At 57.7% G+C, this 18,377-nt stretch overlaps 1 protein-coding gene across 4 annotated transcripts in view; it reads left to right on the forward strand.

Annotated features, from left to right (window-relative positions):
- Positions 1-17,201, forward strand: part of ZNF469 (zinc finger protein 469) — a 194,073-nt gene extending 176,872 nt beyond the window's left edge. For all 4 annotated transcript variants that reach the window (XM_038147748.1, XM_038147749.1, XM_038147750.1 and 1 more), the window contains one exon: positions 2,166-17,201. In XM_038147748.1, the coding sequence (XP_038003676.1) occupies positions 2,351-14,986 (12,636 nt within the window). In that variant the 5' untranslated portion in view covers positions 2,166-2,350 and the 3' untranslated portion in view covers positions 14,987-17,201. The remainder of the gene's footprint in view (positions 1-2,165) is intronic.
- Positions 17,202-18,377: the final 1,176 nt, after the last annotated feature.

The following is an 18,377-nucleotide window of genomic DNA, read 5'->3' on the forward strand; positions in this document are numbered from 1 at the left end:
AAGCCAAACTCCCTTCGCCTCAGTTCCATCCCTTTCCACCTCCTCTTCCAGGAGCTGAAATGTCAAAATCCAAGGAGCGCTGCCAGTGGCAGCCCAAGGAGGAGCCTGGCGCTGAGGGCAGGCTGGGGCTGTAAAAGCCAGAGGGAACAGTCCCAATTTTCACTTTTTTCCAGGGTTTCCCGTCCCACGGGGGGTGAGCTGTGCTTGTGCCAGATCCGTGGCCCTCGGGGGGTGGATGCAGGAGCTGCCCGGGCAGTATCGCTTTAAATCAGCACGCCCAGCCCTCCTTATCGATTGCCCCATCGGAGCCGCACGAGGCCCCGCGTTTCCCTGCTGCCAGGGCTGCTGGGCCACCTCCGAGCGATGCCCCCTGGCCACAGCCGGCAGGAGGGACCCCCAGGCAGGGACAGGGGATCCCCAAGCCCTGGCGGGGAGATTTTGGCGAACAAATCCCTAATTTACACCTGGCCCTCGTACCTGTGCACCATCTGTGGTTTGCACGGAGTAAATCCACACCCATTTCCTGCCCAGGCTCTGCCACCGCCGGCAGGACGCGGGTCCCATCGGCAGCGGGACAGTCCTGCGTGCCAGCAGCCCTGCTGTCCCCATCCCCATCCCTCTGCCAGCACGGGGAGCAGGATGTTTGTGTCTCCTGGCGCTCAGCGCGGCCCCCCCCCGGCCCTTGCCATGCAAATCCTGCAGCTTTCCAGCCACACCGCCGAGCTTTTCCCTGGCAAAAACAAAAAAAGGCTCCTTTATGTGGCTGAAAAGCCCGACTGTGATAATGTAGCGAGCGCTGGCCTTGGGTATTTTATCTTGGCAAGGAGCCTTTGCAAATTTAAACAGCAGCGAGCGGGCTCTGGAGCCGTGGCTGGCTGAGGCATAAGTGGGGCATTGTTTTCCCAGCAGAGCCCTTTGTGCCAAAGGGCCGCGTGTGAGCTTTGGCTGCCGAGCCACACGCTCGGCCCCGACCCCGCCGGCCCCGGATCCGTGTCACTCGGCAGGGTGTGAAACTGGGGGGGAATTCAGGCCTGGGAGCTGGAAGCAGAGAGGGGGGGATGCAGCCGCCCCTGTCTATCCCGAATATTGTTGTTGATGCAGCGTTAGGGGTGCGGGGTGCTCATCCCGACTGATTCCAGGTGGGAATGGAGAGGCGAGGTCCTGGAGAGATGCAGGGTGCTCCCCTTTTCCTTGGAAAATCTTCCGTGCTCGGGTCACTCCAGGGCAGGATGGGTGAAGCCGGTGGGGTTGGGGTCTGTGGGAATTACACCCAGAAGGAGAGGAATAAACTGAATTTCCTGCTCCTCACCCCCTCCCAACAGTGCCGTGCCTTGACCCACTGCAGCAGACAGTAAAGAAACATTTCCAGTGAGGGAGGAGAAAAAAACCCTCACTGTTTCCAGCAGACTTCTCTTAAAAAAAAAAAAAAGACTCTTTAAAGCAAAACTTAACCCTTCTTTTTATTAAAACCTTCTTCATATAAAATCCTGGTGGCGCCTTTTAAAAGGCTGCCCTTGACTTGTGCTCCGTGTCCAACGCCCCGAGGTCTGGGTTGTAAAATCAGCTGGGAAATTCGGGACTCAGCTTTTCTGGTTCTGCCTCCTTAATAACATCTAGAATTTCCAGGGCGATTCGCAGGGAGGGTGGTGAAGCCCTTTCTCCAAGGATTTCAGAGCCATGAGGGGCAGCTCCAGGGGGAAAGTGGTGGAGCAAAAACCTTTCCCTTCACCTTCCCTCCAGCAGCGGGGACCTGGGGACACGGGAACATGAGGACACAGGCACACGGGGACACGGGCACTCGGGGACATGGGGACAGAGAGCCCTTCCCAGGATGCCTCTCCCAGCCCATCCCGACAGCCCTTCCCACTAATCCGTAGGTGGAGCTCTTCTGTCATCTTTTTCTGCTTATGTTGCTAAGAAGTAACCCAGAAATAGCTTTCCCGGGAGGAAAAAAAGTGCTTCCTCAGCAGCTTTTGCCAGAGGTGAACCGCTCTGAGCATCCTTTGAAGAGCCCGAAGCTGCAGGGCTTCACCCCCGGGGGGGGCTGCCATGCCCCCTCCTCCAACCGCAGCCCAAGAAAAGGGGCCAAAATCCCTCCCGTGCCTCCTCTGCCCCCTTCCCTGACTGACATCCAGCCTTCCCCTCTTCTCTCCTGTTCGCTGCAGGTCTGAAGGATGCGGCAGAGCCCCGCCGGCCCTCGGGACCCGCCCGCAGCCCGGCCGCGGGGAGCTGCCGCCCCTGTGCCCGCGCCGGTGCCCGTCGGCGGAGGACCATGCCCGTGACGGGGCCGCGGCAGCTCGCAGCGGGACGGGACAGCGGGGCTCTGTAGCCTTGTCCCCTCCTCGGTATCATGACTGGAGAGACCCAGCATGTTTACACCATCGGCGATACTGAGGCCGGCCCCAAAGAGCCCGACAAGGACTTCGGCTGTGAAGGCTGCGGGGACAAGGATGGGAGGGCGCTGGGCGGGGAGGGGACATCCCCCTTCGCCAAGGACAAGGAGCCCCACAGCCAGCGGGAAGCCGTGATCCGGCCGCAGCAAGCGGGGAAGATCGACTTCAAATCCCTGCAGTGCAAGCCCAAGTTCGGCAATGACAGCGCCTGGGGAGAGGTCAAGGGCAGCCCGCTGTCCCCGCCGGGCAAGGGGCGAGCCCGGGAGCGCAGCCGGCGCTCGGGGAAGGGCGAGCGGGGCCACCAGCAGCTCTACCGGCTCAGCATCGCCGGCACCCGGCCCAGCCCCACCATCGGCATCGCCTACCCGCAGCAGAAGGTGACGCCCCCGAAGAAGCCGGAGGTGACCCCCGCGGCCGGCAGCTACCGCTTCCACGTGCCCGGCATCCCGCAGCGCGACGCCGAGCCCCGGCCGGAGGAAATCGCCTTCGGCCGCCGCTTCCCCGACGCCGCCGGCGGCCGGACCTCCACCAGTTATACCTCACAGGCCGGGCCCTCCCTCGGCCCCAAGGGGCAGCCCCCCGCCGCCGGCATCCCCCTCAAGAGCCCCGGCACCCATGGGCAGCTACATTATTTAGAGTTCCAGGCAAACCGGGCCGAGTCCTGGCCTTCCCCGGAGAAGAGCTTTGCCGGTGCTACCTACGGGATCTCGGTGCAGAAGCCCAGCTCTTTCTCCGAGGGTGGCAAAGCCGCTGTGCACGGCCTGGGGGCTTTGCCGTGCCCGTTCCCCTTCCAGCTGCTGCACGAGGCGGGGAAGGAGCCGTTCCGCGGCAGCCAGGAGTACCTGGACGTGGGGATCGCCGCCACCGCCCAGCTGGCTCCCGCTGCCTTCGCCTTCCACTCGTCCCCCAGAGAGTGGCCGGAGGAGCCGCTGGCCGGGGGATCCTACGAGAGCGTGTCCCCCGAGGGGAGGCTGTACGGGCTGCCCGTGCCCCCTGCGCCGCCACCGCCGCCCTTCCTGCACCCAACGCCGCCGCCGGCCCTGCACCACGGCCCCTTGCCCTGCTGCAAGGGCAGGGCCGAGCATCCCGCCGACCCCACTGGTGCTCTCCCGTCGTCTGGTGCTATCGACCAAAACCCAAGCACTTTCCAAGAAAACCAAGCTGTTTTTCCGTCTAGTTTACACTCGCCTACCATGCCAAAGCCGGTGGGGAAGAGGCAAGCTTCAGGCAAGGACGGCGTCCCCGGCCCGCGGCTGCTGGTGCAGAGCAGCCCCCTGAGGAGGGCCGTGCCACCCAACTCCCTGTCCCAAGTGCACTTTCAGAGCAAGGCCTATTGCGGTTCCCCCGCGGGCAGCGGCGGCGCGGGAGCCGTGCCCTTCGAGACGAGCGTTCCCACTACGGCACCCACCCACCCCCGGCTTGTGCAAGCTTGGGAAGGTGCCACGAAGGCGTTTTCTCCCATGGACCAGAATTCAGCACCTTATTCAAACCCTGTTGGAAACCAGTTCTCATTCGAGTGCCAGTCTGGCCCCGAGCAGAGGCAGCACAGGCAGAAGAATGCCAGGCTGCCTTGGCAGCAGATGCACCTCCCTTCTGCAATGCCCGCTGCCAACAGGCTGGAGCTGTCGAGACACATCAGCAGCCAGAAGCTCCCCTTCCCCCTGGGCACGTCAGACTGGCAGGGCAGTGGGAAAGCCCAGAAAGGGCCCCCCATAAGCAGTTCTCCAGGGTACCACAGCAAAAAGCTGTTACCAGGAGAGAGCCTGCAGAGGGGAGATCCCAGCGTGACGGGAGCTTTCTCCTTTGAGAGTGGGAAGGAACCAGGGTCTCCTGCCTGTGACTCGAGAAGCAAAGCCCTGTTCTACACTATGGCTCAAGCAGCTCCTCCTCCTCCTCCTCCTGCCTCAAGGAGTTCATCGGGCTCAGGGCTGGTCCTGCCACCATCCACCTTGGCAGCTGCCTCCCCTTGCGAGTCCCCACTGCCGTCCCCTGTCCCCAACCCCACGTGTGGCAGCACCTGCTCGTCGCTGTCCCCCATGTCCGGCAGCCCACTCAACTTCGAGGACAGCCAGATGCCCGCAGCGCTGACCCCCTCGCCCTTCTTCCAGCACCCCTGCCATGCCAAGGATGCCAACAAAGCCTTCCACCCCTCCGAGGTTCTGAGTCCCAGCTCGCTTCATTACCACGCCCCGGACTCTGTCAAGTCCTTCAGCTTCCCTCCGGATGCTCTGAAAGACGACAGCCTCCTGAAATGTGCCCCGGGCAGCCCGTTCCACAAAGCCAGCGGGGAGGCGGCCAAAGGATGCTCGGACGGGCTGGACGGGGAGCAGCCTCCGCCGCCGTACTCCTCCCATCACCTGCTGGCCACCTCGCTGAGCAGCGCCAGCCTGGACCAGCTGGACGTGCTGCTGACCTGCAGACAGTGCGACCAGAACTACAGCAACCTGTCCTCCTTCCTGCAGCACCGCCAGTTCTGCACCTCCCACCCCGCTGCCCAGGCAGAGCCCAAGGATGCTGCCCGGGCAGCCGAGGGGCGCAAGGTGCTCCCTCCGGAGCCCCCCAAACCCCCCGGGCTGGCGCTCTCTCCAGACCCCCAGGGACATCTCATGGCGCTAAACAAGAGCGATGACTTCTTGCTGGATGGGGAAGGCAAAAGCGAGGGCAAGGAGGATGCTCTGAAGGGCGGCCTCTTCCACGGCCTGGCCACCAGCTCGCTCCCGCTCAGCGCCTCCGACCTGGACATCGACGATGCCAAGCTGGACAGCCTGATCACCGAGGCCCTCAACGGCCTGGGGTACCAGTCGGATAACCCGGAGATCGACAGCAGCTTCATCGACGTCTTCGCTGATGAGGAGCTGCCGGGCGTGAAGGCGGCTGGAGGGGGCATGGCCCACAAGGCCAAGGAAGGCCTGGCCTCGGAGAGCAAATCCAAGCAGGCAGCGGAGGAGAAGGCAGCAGGAGAGGCCAAGGCTGGCTGTTTCTGTGAAGATGGGGAGCGGGTGAAGAGAGGAGCAGGAAAGCGGCACCTTCACAAAGGGAGGGTGGCACGGAGGGTGGCACCGCAGGAGACGGATCCCGCGGCACAGGGAGCAGAGAGGACAGCCAGGCTGAGGGCAGGCAGGAAGAACAGCGTCCCACCAGCCAGCACCTCCAGCCAAAAGCATCCCAGGAAACTCAGCCAAGACCCTCCCATGAAGAGTGAGGTGGGCATCGCCACCAAGAGCTCCAAGCCGCCGCGGTTCTCCATGAAGGACGGGAAGAAGCGGAAGCCCCGAAGCGGGACGTGGAGCAAGGAGCTCATCCACAAGATCGTGCAGCAGAAGAACAAGCTCCACAAGCTGCAGGTGAAGAGCAGCAGGCAGGCCCAGTTGCCCCAGGCCAGCGAGAGGCCGCCGGCAGCCAGCAAGGAGGGCGGGCTGAGGGAATACGACTACGTGTCCGACTCGGATGAGGAGGGGGCAGAGTGCAGCAAGCCCCGGGGCAGGAAGAAGCGTGGCACGGGATTCATGGGGAGGAGCAAGTACAGCTTCAGCAAGAAACGCCTGGGCAGAAGTGAGAGAGCCAGAGAGAAAGACCCAGCCTGGAGCTACAGCCGGAACAGGGACAGTCAGAAAAAGGAGGCACAGGCGGACGGGGATGTCCCGAGTCAGGAGGATGCTGAGAAAGAGGATTGTGCTGCCAGAGCCCGAAGGAGAAGCAGCCACTCATCTGCTGGCAGCAACCACAGCGTGCCCAGAGAGATGGGCACGAGCCCACCCTGCGCTGGTGGGGCTGGTAACAAGGGTGGCACCCAGAGGAGGAGGCGCTCGGGCAGCCCAGCCCATGTGCCAAGGACTCCCCTCAGCCCTCCCCAGCACAGCAGCCCCAAGATGAGCCAAGAGAGCAAAGAGGACATTCCCACGGGGAGCAGGAGGTTTGGCTCAGCCAAACCTTTGCTGGCAGGCTCCAGGACACGGCCAAGTACTGAACCAGATGTTGCTGCCATGGACTGTGCAAAGGAGGAGCCATCACCGCTGCCCCAGGAAGGGCAAATGCCCAGCACGGCCACCCCAGGCAGGAGCCCTGCCAGCTTCTCCTCTAAGGAGGGGGTGGAAGAGCCCAGAGGAGCAGCAAAACTCCCGGGTGAGGCAGGAGAGCCCACCCTGCAGGCTCAGGGCTCTCCTGAGCTCACCGTGGAGCACCAGAGGCACCAGTTTGCCCCTTTCCCAAGTGAAGGGCTGAAATACCACACAGAGGAGGTGATTGCTCCACCCCACAGCGGTAACAAATCGAGTCCTGGCCGCGGCAGTGCCACCTGCTTGGAAGCAGGAATCAAATTCACGAAGGGACAGGGGCTCTGTGACACTCGGAAGGATTATCCCAATCCCACAGCAGCTCCCACCTACGGGGGGGATGCAGTGGGAATGATGCTCGCTGCCAAGGCGCCCGATGCTTATGCCAGCAGTGACAACACATTTTTTGATCCCAAAGGCCTTCCCGGTCACTACGAGGACAACCTCTTCCCAAAGCCCCCAGCCCTGGGCCCCTCCCATGTGGATGACGTGTACCTGTGCCGGGATGACATCAGCGCCAGCTCCTTCGAGCAGAAACACTCCAGCATCTCCCCTTTTGCCACGGAGATGCCGCAGGGCAAGGTGTCCTCCCCTCTCAGCTTTGACTCCTCGTCGATATTCGGCGAGCTGCCCGTCTCCGAGTTCGACCCCTACGAGAGCAAGGATGGATTTGTGACACCGTTCCCCTGTGCCGGGAGCGTCCCCCGCAAGCCGCTGCCCTTCGAGCAGCCGTACCCGCCCTTCCTGCCCGAGAAAGACTGGTCCCTCATGGAGGAGGTGGCTCCCATGCTGCCGGAAGACATGACTCCGTTCCACAGCCTCTCCGTGGAGAAGCCACCGGCCAAGAAGTTCCCCGAGGAAGGAGCCGTCCCCAGCAGCCAGCTCTCCCTGCCGCTGCCAGACAGGATCGCGGATTACAGCGTGACTTTCATGGGCAACATTTCAGATGACGAGCTGGAGATCAAGCGCTTGGTCACGGAGCTGGAAAGCCAACTGCAAACCAGCAAGCTGGACTCCGAGGTGCCCGTCACCCTCCAGAAATCCGAGCCAAACGCGGCTGTCCACCTGCGGGCGCAGGGGGCCGAGCGGTTCCCAGCGCTGCCGGGAGAGCCAGAGGCAGGCCAGGAGAAAGGGCTGTTTCTGGCAGGTGAGCTGGGCAGATCGAGCCTCTGCGCTGGGGAGAGGCTGGCAGGGGAGAAGCCAGACATGGTGACTGCCCATGAGGACTACGAGAGAGCCAGGGAGCCCTGGCCGTGCCCGCTGGAGCTGGGCTCACTGGAAACTGGGATGGGCATCCCAGCCCCGCTGGCCACAAACCATTTCTGCTCCAAAGACAGCAGTGAGCAGCTCCAGGGAGCTGTGGCCACTGAGGAAAGAGACCTCAGGAAGGTGGAAAATGGGTCTTCTTCCAAAAGTCTGCCTGGCTCCAGCACAACTGACCGAACAGAGGCTCCCATCTACACCAGCCCCGTGACAAAAAGCCCTCCTGTTGTCACCGACTCCGTGTTCCCCGAGACCATGGGTGCAGCAGAAGTAACCAAAGACCCCCTGCCATCCCTGCCATGCCAGTGCACTGCCGAGGGCTTCCCTGTGCCAGGGAAAGTGGACGCTGATCCTGCGGAGCTGGAGAAGTTTGATGCCCATCTTCCAAAACCTAAACCCCAATTTGGCTTTCAGCGAGGTCCTGCCCCAGCCTTGGATCTCACCTTTTCACCTCATGTCAAAGAGGTCCCAGATACAGAAGAAAAACCCTTAAGCAGGACTGAGCCCCCCAAAACAGTGAAAAATGCTGTTGATCTCAAAGGGGGTGTTGGTGGGCCTGGGCTGGTGGAGGACATGGAGGAGAGGAGGAGTCCCAACGCCTACGAAAGCCCTGCACCCAGTGACAAAGCCAGCAAGCCCAAAGTGCTGCTGTTTGAGGTGCTGAGTGTGCCCAAGGAGAGCGACCGCCCTTCCCAGGAGATGATGGGGGCATCCCAGGAGGCCTCTGCCAACCCTCTACAGCAGCTCCAGCTCTTCGTCGCCCGGACGGTGAAGAACAACGAGGAGGAGCTGTTGATGCCGTGCTTCCCCGGGCTGCTGGCTCCCAGCCACCCCTCTGCCACCACCCACGTCCAGACGGAGCACCAGGAGCAGAGCGGGGCTGCCGTGGAAGGTGAAGATCACACCCAAGGGGAAGGGGATCTCCCCACTGGAAGCAGCGCTGGAAATATCGCTGCTCCGGGGAAAGAGGTGCTTTCTCCCAGTGGATGTGAGCAGCTGGAGTTGTTGGATGCAGAGGGCTCTTACCATGCAAAACAATCCACGCCGGCAAAGCCGGAGCTGCAAAATAATGTAACGGAGCTGCAGCACTTAGCAAATGAGCCCCCGGAGCCGAGGGACATTAATATCCCTGCAGATGGTGTTTCCCAGGAGCGCAATGACCTCTCACCACCCAACAGCACCGCCGTGACCTCGCTGCCAGGGCAGGGAAGGAAAGCTGATCAGCTCAGGGAAGAGCAGGAGGGAGATAACAACACAACGACCTTGGCATTTAGGAAACATGAGCAATCCCACCCCAGCCGTGGTTTGCTCGAGGAAGAAACGCCGGGCAGAGAAGAGGGAGAGAGGCTGGAAAGGAGTTGGGTGGGGAAGGGGGCACGGCACCAGGGCAGCGCTCCCACGAGTCCTGTCAGCCCCCTTGGTCCCGCTGAGGGGGATCTCCACCAGGATCACAGCTTGGGAACGGAGATAAAAGCCAGCACAGTCGGTGCAGGTGTTCCCAGAGAAGGGAATGGCAAGCTGTCCCTCAATGGCCGTGATTACACAGGTGAATCTCCAGCCAGCCTGCTCTCACCAGCCAAATATTCCGACCTCAAGTGCTTGCAGAGCAGTGGGGCCGAGGGGGAAGAGGTCCCCAGTTTAGGCACTCAGCTCTCGAATGAGAAGAAATTCAGCTCCTCCCTACCTGCAGCACCAAGTCCATTCATCACAAAGAGTTGCCCTCCCGAGGCCAGCAGCAATCGCATCCATCACACCGTGAGCCCAGCAGAGCAAGGGACATGGGAAGAGGCACCCACCTTCCCTCCCCCGCTGCATCGCTGCGGGGCTGTGCCGATGGAAGCAGCTGAGGAACACCCTCATCATCTCCCTGGTGGTGTTTTGGGTAGCCATGAATCACCTGCAAGAGAGGGGACAGTGAGACCCTGCACTCTGCCGCATGGTGATGGTCTGGTGGGCTCTGCCTTGGAGATGGGGGGTCCCCAGGAACCTCCTGGGAAAGACTGTTCTCTTCCCTGCTCACCACCTTTCCACCAAAAGGGTGTTGGGCAGGAGGTCCCCGAAAACCCCAGTGCTGTCCTGCCAAATTTTAAAGAAAACCAAGGGCGTGCCATCACAGACACAGTCGTTAACTCCACCCCTCCAGAAACCCAGGATTATCCAACCCAGCCCACAGAGGATCTTCTGCCCGTGGATGAAAGGGAGGTCAACCTGAACCAAGAGAACAAGCTTGAAAACTGCTCCCATGTCAGGAATAAGCATCAAAGTGAACCAGAGGCTTTATGCAATGGTTTTGCTGTTCAGGACATGTCCGCTGCCATCAGCAGAGGCCTTACAAGGGTTGGAGATCTTGGTCCTGCTGAATTAAATGGCCACGAGTTTCCAGGGGCAGCAGAGGTGGGACTTGTTCTTTCCAAAACCACAGAGAGTGAAGCAAAGAGTTTAAAAGGAGAGAATTCCAAAAGCTATGGGGCTGCAGAAGCTGGGGGTTGTGAGTTAAACAGCGTGGGCCAAGGAGAGGACTACACACCCAGCAGTACTCCAGACCCATCCCAAAATGAACTCCACAAAGGAAGAAAGCCCAATGGACTCCCGGTGACCTGTGACATCTGTTCAGCCACTTTCCGGTCCAAGCCCGGCCTGACCAGGCACAAAGCTGTCAAGCACCAGGTCAAGAATGGTGGTTTGCCACAGCCCAGCAAGACTCCCAGGTCCCCTCTGATTCCTGCACTCAAGACATCAAAAGCAGCCCAAAAGGTGCCCAGGAGGAGCCTGAAGGCGTCAGTCAAAGACAAAACCCGCAGCTCGCAGGCGCTGCCCTCCACCGTTGAATGCATTCCCAAGAAAATACTCCCAGCCCTGGAGAAAGAGCGCAGCACACAGATGCAGGAGGTGGTGAGCAGAGTGCTCAGCGACCTCAGCGTGATCTCCTTGGAGATGTCCCAGGAGCTGCACCGCACTCACGTCCTGCAGAAGGAGGTGAAGGCAAAGGGAGCGCGCCCGGAGGCGAGGGGCTCGGGAGAGGCAGCGTCTGGGAAGCTGGATTCAGGATGGCAGGTCAGGAAAGGAGAAAAGGGCAGAAGGACACAAAGCAAAGATCTTGGTGAGGAGAACAGCAGTTCTGAGAAGCAGCTCAACAGGAAAGTCAGGCGAAGGAAAGCGAAGGTGTTTCCCAGCAGGAATGAGCCCGATGGTCCCTGTGAGCTGGAGAAGAGCACAGGTCCTGCTGCCCTCAGCTCCAGCCTGCCCGGGATCGTGGAGGGCTTGCACGAGCCAGAGGGTTGCATCTCCACAGAGGAGCAAAACAGGACCAGCACAGCCCAGCACTCCCAAAAAGCCAAAGAGTCCTCTTGTGCAGCTGAGCTTGAGGAAGACCTGGGCAGCAGGATGGGGTCTCTAGAGGAGATGGTCAGCAAGGAGACAGCCACGGCCACGGTCACCTGTCCTGGGGAAGTGGAAGATCCAGATGCAGTGGAAGACACGCAGGCTTGCAAAAAATGGATCAGCGGGTTTGTGGAGCAAGTGGCGAAGGGATGGGGCACAGAGCAGCATCGTGGTGCTGATGGCACAGAGGACATGGATGCTGGGACAGGGGACAGTCCTGTGGCAGGCAGTGACGCCAGGAACTGGAGTGGTGCCCTGCAGGGTCCCGCAGCTCCGGCCGAAGGGGCTTTGCTGCTGGAGAACCATGATTTGGGAACCACCCAGAACGTTTCTGGCCGTGGTGCTCTGCAGACCACGCCGGGGACCAGCCCTCCTCCTGCAGAGCCAAAGCGGTGGGTGAAGGCAGATGTGCCGCCAGGCAGGGAGCACTGCGGGGACAGCACGGCCACCTCAGACCTCCAGGGCTTTTTCGACGATGATTCCACCTTCTCCCAGCTGTTCCCCAGGGATGACCAGTGTGTCAGGAGGAAGTGCACGCGGGTGTATGGGAAGCGCAGCAAGAAGCCCAAACCTGTCCCCGAGGTCAGCCTGCAGCCAGCGGGGGCCATCGACCTCTTCACCATCCGCCTGGCTTCTGACCTCAGCGACACCAGCTCCTTCTGCGTCACCAGGGAGGACCCTTGCGAGTACGAGACCATCTCCGTTGACGATGCCCTGATGCTGAACATGTGTCACGGCAGCAAGGCAAAGAGCGGAGATGCTGATCCCGATGGATCTAAAAGCATTGAGCTGAGGTTGGACCAGGAGGTGACCGACCAAGGGAAGGAGGACATTGACCTGGAGGACAACATGCTGACCTTCTTGTGCCAAAACAGCCACGTGGACAACGTCCCCAGCTTGAACATCTGGGGCAGTCTGGAGAAGGAGGGGGAAAGCCTCTCTGCTGAGGATATGTTTGAGCCTCTGATGGACCTTGAGGATGAGCACTCGCTCCAGGAAGTGAACTCCGAGCCCCCCGACCTGGCAGAGGAGTCCTACAATGCCAAAGATAACGGGGATTCGGACTCCCCTGAATTTCACACCATTGACATTGAGATGCTTAATGCAAAGCTGAAAATGAGAGACATGTGCTTCTTCAGCCCTTGCGAGGATCTTCCTGGCCAGGGCGAGGACAGCGCTGCGAGTTTGAAGCCAAAGTCGGGCAAGCACAGGAGCAAGCTGGAAGATGGGAAATCAGGGAAAAACCGCGGGGACATAACCATCAAAACCAAAGACAAGCAGTACAAATGCAAAGTCTGCTTCCAGTGGTTCCTGACGCTGGGGGAGCTGGACTTCCACAAGCTCTCCCACAACCCTTCCCCTCCTCCCACCTGCTACATGTGCGTCCAGCGCAAATTCAGCTCCCGGGAGCAGCTCCGGGACCACCTGAAGGAGAAGCACGCCAGGAACAAAGCTGGGCTGTGGGCGTGCGGGATGTGCCTGAAGGAGATCTCCGACGTCTGGATGTACAACGAGCACCTGCGGGAGCACGCCACGCAGTTCGCGCGCAAGGGGCAGGCGCAGAAGTCGGTGATGGGCCTGCCGGGCTGCTTCGGCGAGGACAACGCCGCCGTCACCCACTTCCTCAACACCATCATGTGTCGGAAACCCAGCAGGTCCTCCCGGCACGGCGACCCCGGCGGCCGGCACGGGGTCGGCAGAGAGAGCAAGAGCCCCAAGGAGCTGCCCCTTGAGCAGGAGAAGGTGATGAAAGACCCCTTGGAAAGCAGTGTCAAAGTGAAGCCACCCGCACCCAGCTCGTTCAAAGCATCCTCCAGCCCGTCTCCAGAGCACACGGCGAAAAGTGACAACACCCCAAAATCTGTGCCCATGCACCCAGACTGCAAGGATCCTTCCCGGGACTGCCATCATTGTGGCAAACAGTTCCCCAAACCCTTCAAGCTCCAGCGGCACTTGGTCGTGCACAGCTTGCAGAAGATTTACTTGTGCCACAAGTGCCCCATGTTCTACCAGGAGACCAAGGAGCTCCGGAGCCACCTGAGCCAGGAGCATGGCGTGGTGGAGGAGCAGGAGATCAAGCACACCACCCTGTACGCCTGCGAGCTCTGCGCCGACGTCATGCACGTCATCAAGAAGTCCTTCATCTGCAGCATGTGCAACTACACCTTCTCCAAGAAGGAGCAGTACGACCGGCACATGGAGAAGCACCTGGCGGGCAGCAACAAGACTTTCAAATTCCGCGGGGTCATGAGGCCTGGTGCTGCCTGCAGGGAGGGCAGGGAGAAGGTGAAGGAGGACGGATCTCTCCGGGAGGGAATGCCACCGAGCAAGAAGCAGAAGGTGGCTCACCATGGCAGCTCAATCCCACACAGGTCACCAGTCCACCTAGACCCCGCAAGTGACCTGCAGCTGGTAGAGGCTGGAAGCCCCAGCCTGCCGGTTCCCACTGACTCCTTCCCAACAGCACCTGGTGACCTGGGAGCACCCCAGCCCTCCGTGAAAGCAGAAGTCCTGGTGGGTGACTTCTCGGAGCTCCTGGCAGAGATGGAGAAGTCCCCATTTGACCCCTTGCCACCACCGCCCTGCCTGTCCCCATCTCTGCCACCAGCTGCTGTGGGCAGCCCCGAGCTCGGCCACATCACTGGCCTGTCCATCGAGGAGCTAGAGAAAGGAGCCTTTGATGGGAAACCACTTCCTTTCTTGGACTCGCCTGAGTTTCCCATGGACCTTGCTGGCTTGGCTTGTCACCAGGCCACCAACCAAAAACTGTCCCCTCCCCTCCTGACCCAGAAACATGGCTGTGCCGATGCCCATAAAACAACAAGCACAGGCAGCAAAGATGAATACAGGGCCTGTATCCTGGAAAATCCCAGTGCAGACACCAACGCCGTGGAAGGGATCCCTTTCCTCCAGCTTGCCAAGAAGGTCTCAGAGCTTCCCTCCCCTAAGGCAGAGTCTCCACGAGCCACGGACACCCACAAATGGGGCAGCCCCAGTGCCAGTGATGCCTCTGCCTGGGAAGGTGCAGCTAAGCTGGTGTCTCCGGAAGGTGCCCACCAGCCCCTGCCCCCAAAGGACAGGACAGCATCGCCCACACTCAACAGAGCTTCCAAAGATGCGGTGCCACCAAAGAAGACCTTGGGTAGCGAGGCTGCTCCCGGTGCGGGCAGCCCCGAGGAGGGTCAGCAGCCCATCTCAGGGAAGGAGAAATCCGTGCCTGAGGCTAAGGACGGTAGCACTATCAGCAAGGACCAAAGCGACAACCCAGGCAAATCCAGCGGCCACCAGCCCAGAGATGAGGTGGCCAGCAACACCACGAGACACGGCCACGCAGAGCCAGGCAGAGCCACCGGCAAGCTTCACCCCAAGAGGAGGAAAGAGCACAAGTCCTTGAGCCACCGGAGCAGCTCCGGCTCCCGGGAGAACATGGAAGGAGACGGGAAGAAGAAGAAAGCCCGGCCACCGTGCCCAGCCAGGAGCGAGAGCACCGCTGAGCTCAAACGTGGCAGCTGGAGCAACGCCGAGGCTCCCGCCCTGTCCCCCGGGAGCAGGGACACGCACTGCAGCAAGCTGGCAGCCAAGCCCAGAACGGGCCCCCAGCTGAAGAAGATGGTCCTGGACCCTTACAACCCGAAGAAAGGCGAGCTCCGCCACGCCAACGGGGACGTGAAGCGCAGGAAAGCCATCCTGGGCAAGAGCCTCCACCAAGTGTTGGCCAAGGGGCCAGCGCCATCCCCGCGTGGCTCCTGGCACGGCCCCCGCGCCGCCCGCGGGGCCAAGGCGGCCGGCCCGGCCAGCTACCGCAGCGCCGAGTCCCAGAACAACCTGCTCAGCCAACTCTTTGGGCAAAAATTAACCAGCTTTAAAATTCCTTTAAGAAGAGATACTTCAGAATAATTTATGGAAGTGACTTATGGTGATCCTCAGCTGCTTTCATGGGGTTTGCAAGGGAAAAATTATCAAAGCATTAAATTCGTTTGTGTAGCATGATTTCTCTGTCTAGCTTAAATGAACTTGCACTGCAGCCTCTGTGAAATAGTTTGCTTTGTGTCTACTAATCTACTTTAATTCACCTGATTTATCATGCAAATGCTAGAACTTTGATGTTGCTGATGATTTTCATGAACTGAAATTGTAATCGCTTTGGGCAGACTGAATCGTCGAGAGCAATTGCTTTATTGCAGAAGTGCTGAGGTTATAAGGATACTTGCAAATCTCAGACCCTTTTGAGTCTGTGTCTGTGTTATCTTTGTACAAAGTACTTGAAGAGATGAACTTCATTCCGTAGACGTCTTATTCATAAGGTGCAGTACACTGTAGAAAGCAAATTTTTTTTTTTTTTTTTTTTGTGGAAGATTTTGCACAAATAATCCCGTACAATTCATTTAATTGGGAGCTGGCCTGAGCGATGATACAATTTAAAAAATTAAATTAAGACCCAAGTGCCCTATATTTTGACAGCCATCCCTAAGAATTTTGTTTCTACATCGTCAAGAGAAGAACGACCCAGCTCTGGGGTTCTGGGGCTGTCGGAGCCCTCCAGAGGATGCTGCCACTCTTTGACCACTGTAGACGATGGGACTGGAGGAGAAGCGACCCCGCGAGCAAACTGCACCTTGACACTTGTGACAAACTCTGATTTTTTTAGGGTTTTTTGGGGTTTTTTTTGTGTGTGTGCGTGTGAGCGCGTGTGTGTTTTTTCTTTTTGTTTGTGGGGTTTTGGGGTTTTTTTTGTGCAACGAGAAAACTGTGCCAATTTACCGCAGCAAAAACCGGTACTGTCCGAGTGCCCTCAACGGTATCACTTCTAAACTCTCTTACTGTATTGACGTAGTGGCTCTATAGGTATCCGCTTGTACTATGCAGTTACTGGTGCTATTCTTCATTTGTAATGTGAATACAGACTTCCTTGATTGAAAAAAAAGTGGGGAATTGGTAGGGAGAAGCGATTATCTGTCAAAAAAATGGAGCAGGAAAAGAGAAATTAAAAAAAAATTTTAAAAAGCCAATTCAAGGGGAAAAACGTTCAGCTTTAGGGAGGAAAATTAGCTTTAGGGGAGAAATCTGACTTGGGGGGGAAAAATGCAACTTAGGGAAAAATGCAACTTTAGGGAAGAAAACACAAGTTTAGGGAAAAAGCTCCTCTATGCTGGTACTCCATAGTGTCAAAAATGTTACGTCGCATTAAATGAGCACGTTCTACAACAGAACTTTTGGATCCAGAAAGAAATCTCAGGTGCAAATGAGGACATGGAAAGATTTTATTGAAATACTCCCAAGTCAAGGAGGTGAAGTAATGCACTGATGTGATATGAACAGTCAGAGTACTTTGCGTCTGTCCTGCAATGATTTTTTTTGTTTTGTTTTAGAGTTAAAAGGAAAAAAAAAAGAGGCTTTATTCTGTTAATATGTATCTTTACAATTCTTTGTATTGTATAAAAAACTATTGTAGGTAATTTACCTTGGGTGCAATGTGTTCTGTTTAAAGTTTTTATTTTGATATTTTGTCCAGAGAAGCAGAGAGAGAGCAGGAAACGCCGTTTTATGATGTTGTCCGTGTGCTTTTAAAGTGCCTCTTTAATATTGTTAAATAAAGTATGAGATAAAAAATATGGGGTGGTACTGTAAGGTCATCCATGATTAATCCTTTCAAATATATTCCAATATTTTCACAGAAAATTCCCTGTCTGCGTGATGTTTGGGGGATGTTTGAGGCGTCCTCTGTAAAGGGGCTGAGCAGGACCTTGGTGCCACTGCTGTCACCTCAACGGTTTGCAAAGTGTTGGAGCTTCTCAACAGGGAAGATGCTCCTGCAGCTCCTCTTCCTCACAGATCTTGTCCGAGTGCTGCTCGTGGCAGGAGAGTTGTCCCTGAGGGGAAAATCCCAAGGTGATGGTGATGGTGGTGGGTGGTGGCCTGGTTCGGTGGTCCTCAGCCAGTGATGGTGATGGCACAGTTAGGTCACCATCGAATTGGCCATTGTCACAGCCCAATTTGGTCATTACCAACTGGCAGTGGCAACAGCCTGGTCTGTCATCATCAGCTGGTGATGGTGGTGGCCCAGTTTGGTCATCATCACTTGGTGATGGTGATGGGGTTACCGAGTTTGGTCATCTCCAAGTGTTCCTGGCCCAGTTTGGCCATCATCACTTGGTGATGGTGATGGGGTTACCGAGTTTGGTCATCTCCAGGTGTTCATGGCCCAGTTTGGTCATCAGTTTGTGGTGAAGGTGGTAACAGTGGTGGTGATGGTGATGGTGATGATGATGATGGTGCTGGTGATGATGATGGCCCAGTTTAACCATTCCCCATTTTTGATGGTGATAATGATGGTGATGGTGATGGTGATGGTGATGGTGATGGTGATGGTGATGATGGTGACAGCCCAGTTTGCTCATCTCCAGTTTATGGTGATGGCAGTGATGATGATGATGGTCCTGATGACATCCCGCTTTGCTCATCCCCAGTTGTGATGGTGATGATGACAAAGATGACAGTTTTGGCCATCATGATGATGATGATGGTGACAGCCCAGTTTGCTCAATCCCGATTTATGACAATCGTGGTGAGGACACATTTTGTTCATCCCCGTTTGATGGTGATGATGATGATGATGATGAAGATGATGGTGAGGGCCCATTTTGCTCATCCCCATTGTACGATGATGATGTTGATGATGGTGATGATAATCATGATGCTGATGCTGCTGGTGGTGATGATGATGATGGTGATTGGTGTTGATGATGATGATGATGATGGTGAGGGCCCATTTTTCTCATCCCTTTTTGATGAAGATGGTGATGATGATGGTGTTGGCGATGGCAATGCCGCTGCTGCTGCTGCTGCTGCTGGCAATGATGATGGTGATGATGGTGATGATGATGATGATGATGCTGGTGAGGACTCATTTTGCTCATCCCCACTTTATGATGATGATGTTGATGATGTGATGATGATCATGATGCTGATGCTGCTGCTGCTGGTGATGATGATGATGGCGATGATGATGGTGATGATGATGATGGTGATGATGATGATGAAGATGATGCTGGTGAGGGCCTATTTTGCTCATCCCCATTTGATGATGATGGTGATGCTGATGGTGTTGGTCATGGTGATGCTGCTGCTGGTGATGACGGTGATGATGATGATGATGAAGATGATGCGGGTGAGGGCCCATTTTGCTCATCCCCATTTGATGATGATGGTGGTGATGACAGTGTTGGTGATGGCAATGCTGCTGCTGCTGCTGGTGATGATGATGATGGTGATGACGATGATGAAGATG

The sequence above is a fragment of the Motacilla alba genome, chromosome 11, assembly GCF_015832195.1.
Source record: "Motacilla alba alba isolate MOTALB_02 chromosome 11, Motacilla_alba_V1.0_pri, whole genome shotgun sequence".
Classification (NCBI taxonomy): domain Eukaryota; kingdom Metazoa; phylum Chordata; class Aves; order Passeriformes; family Motacillidae; genus Motacilla; species Motacilla alba.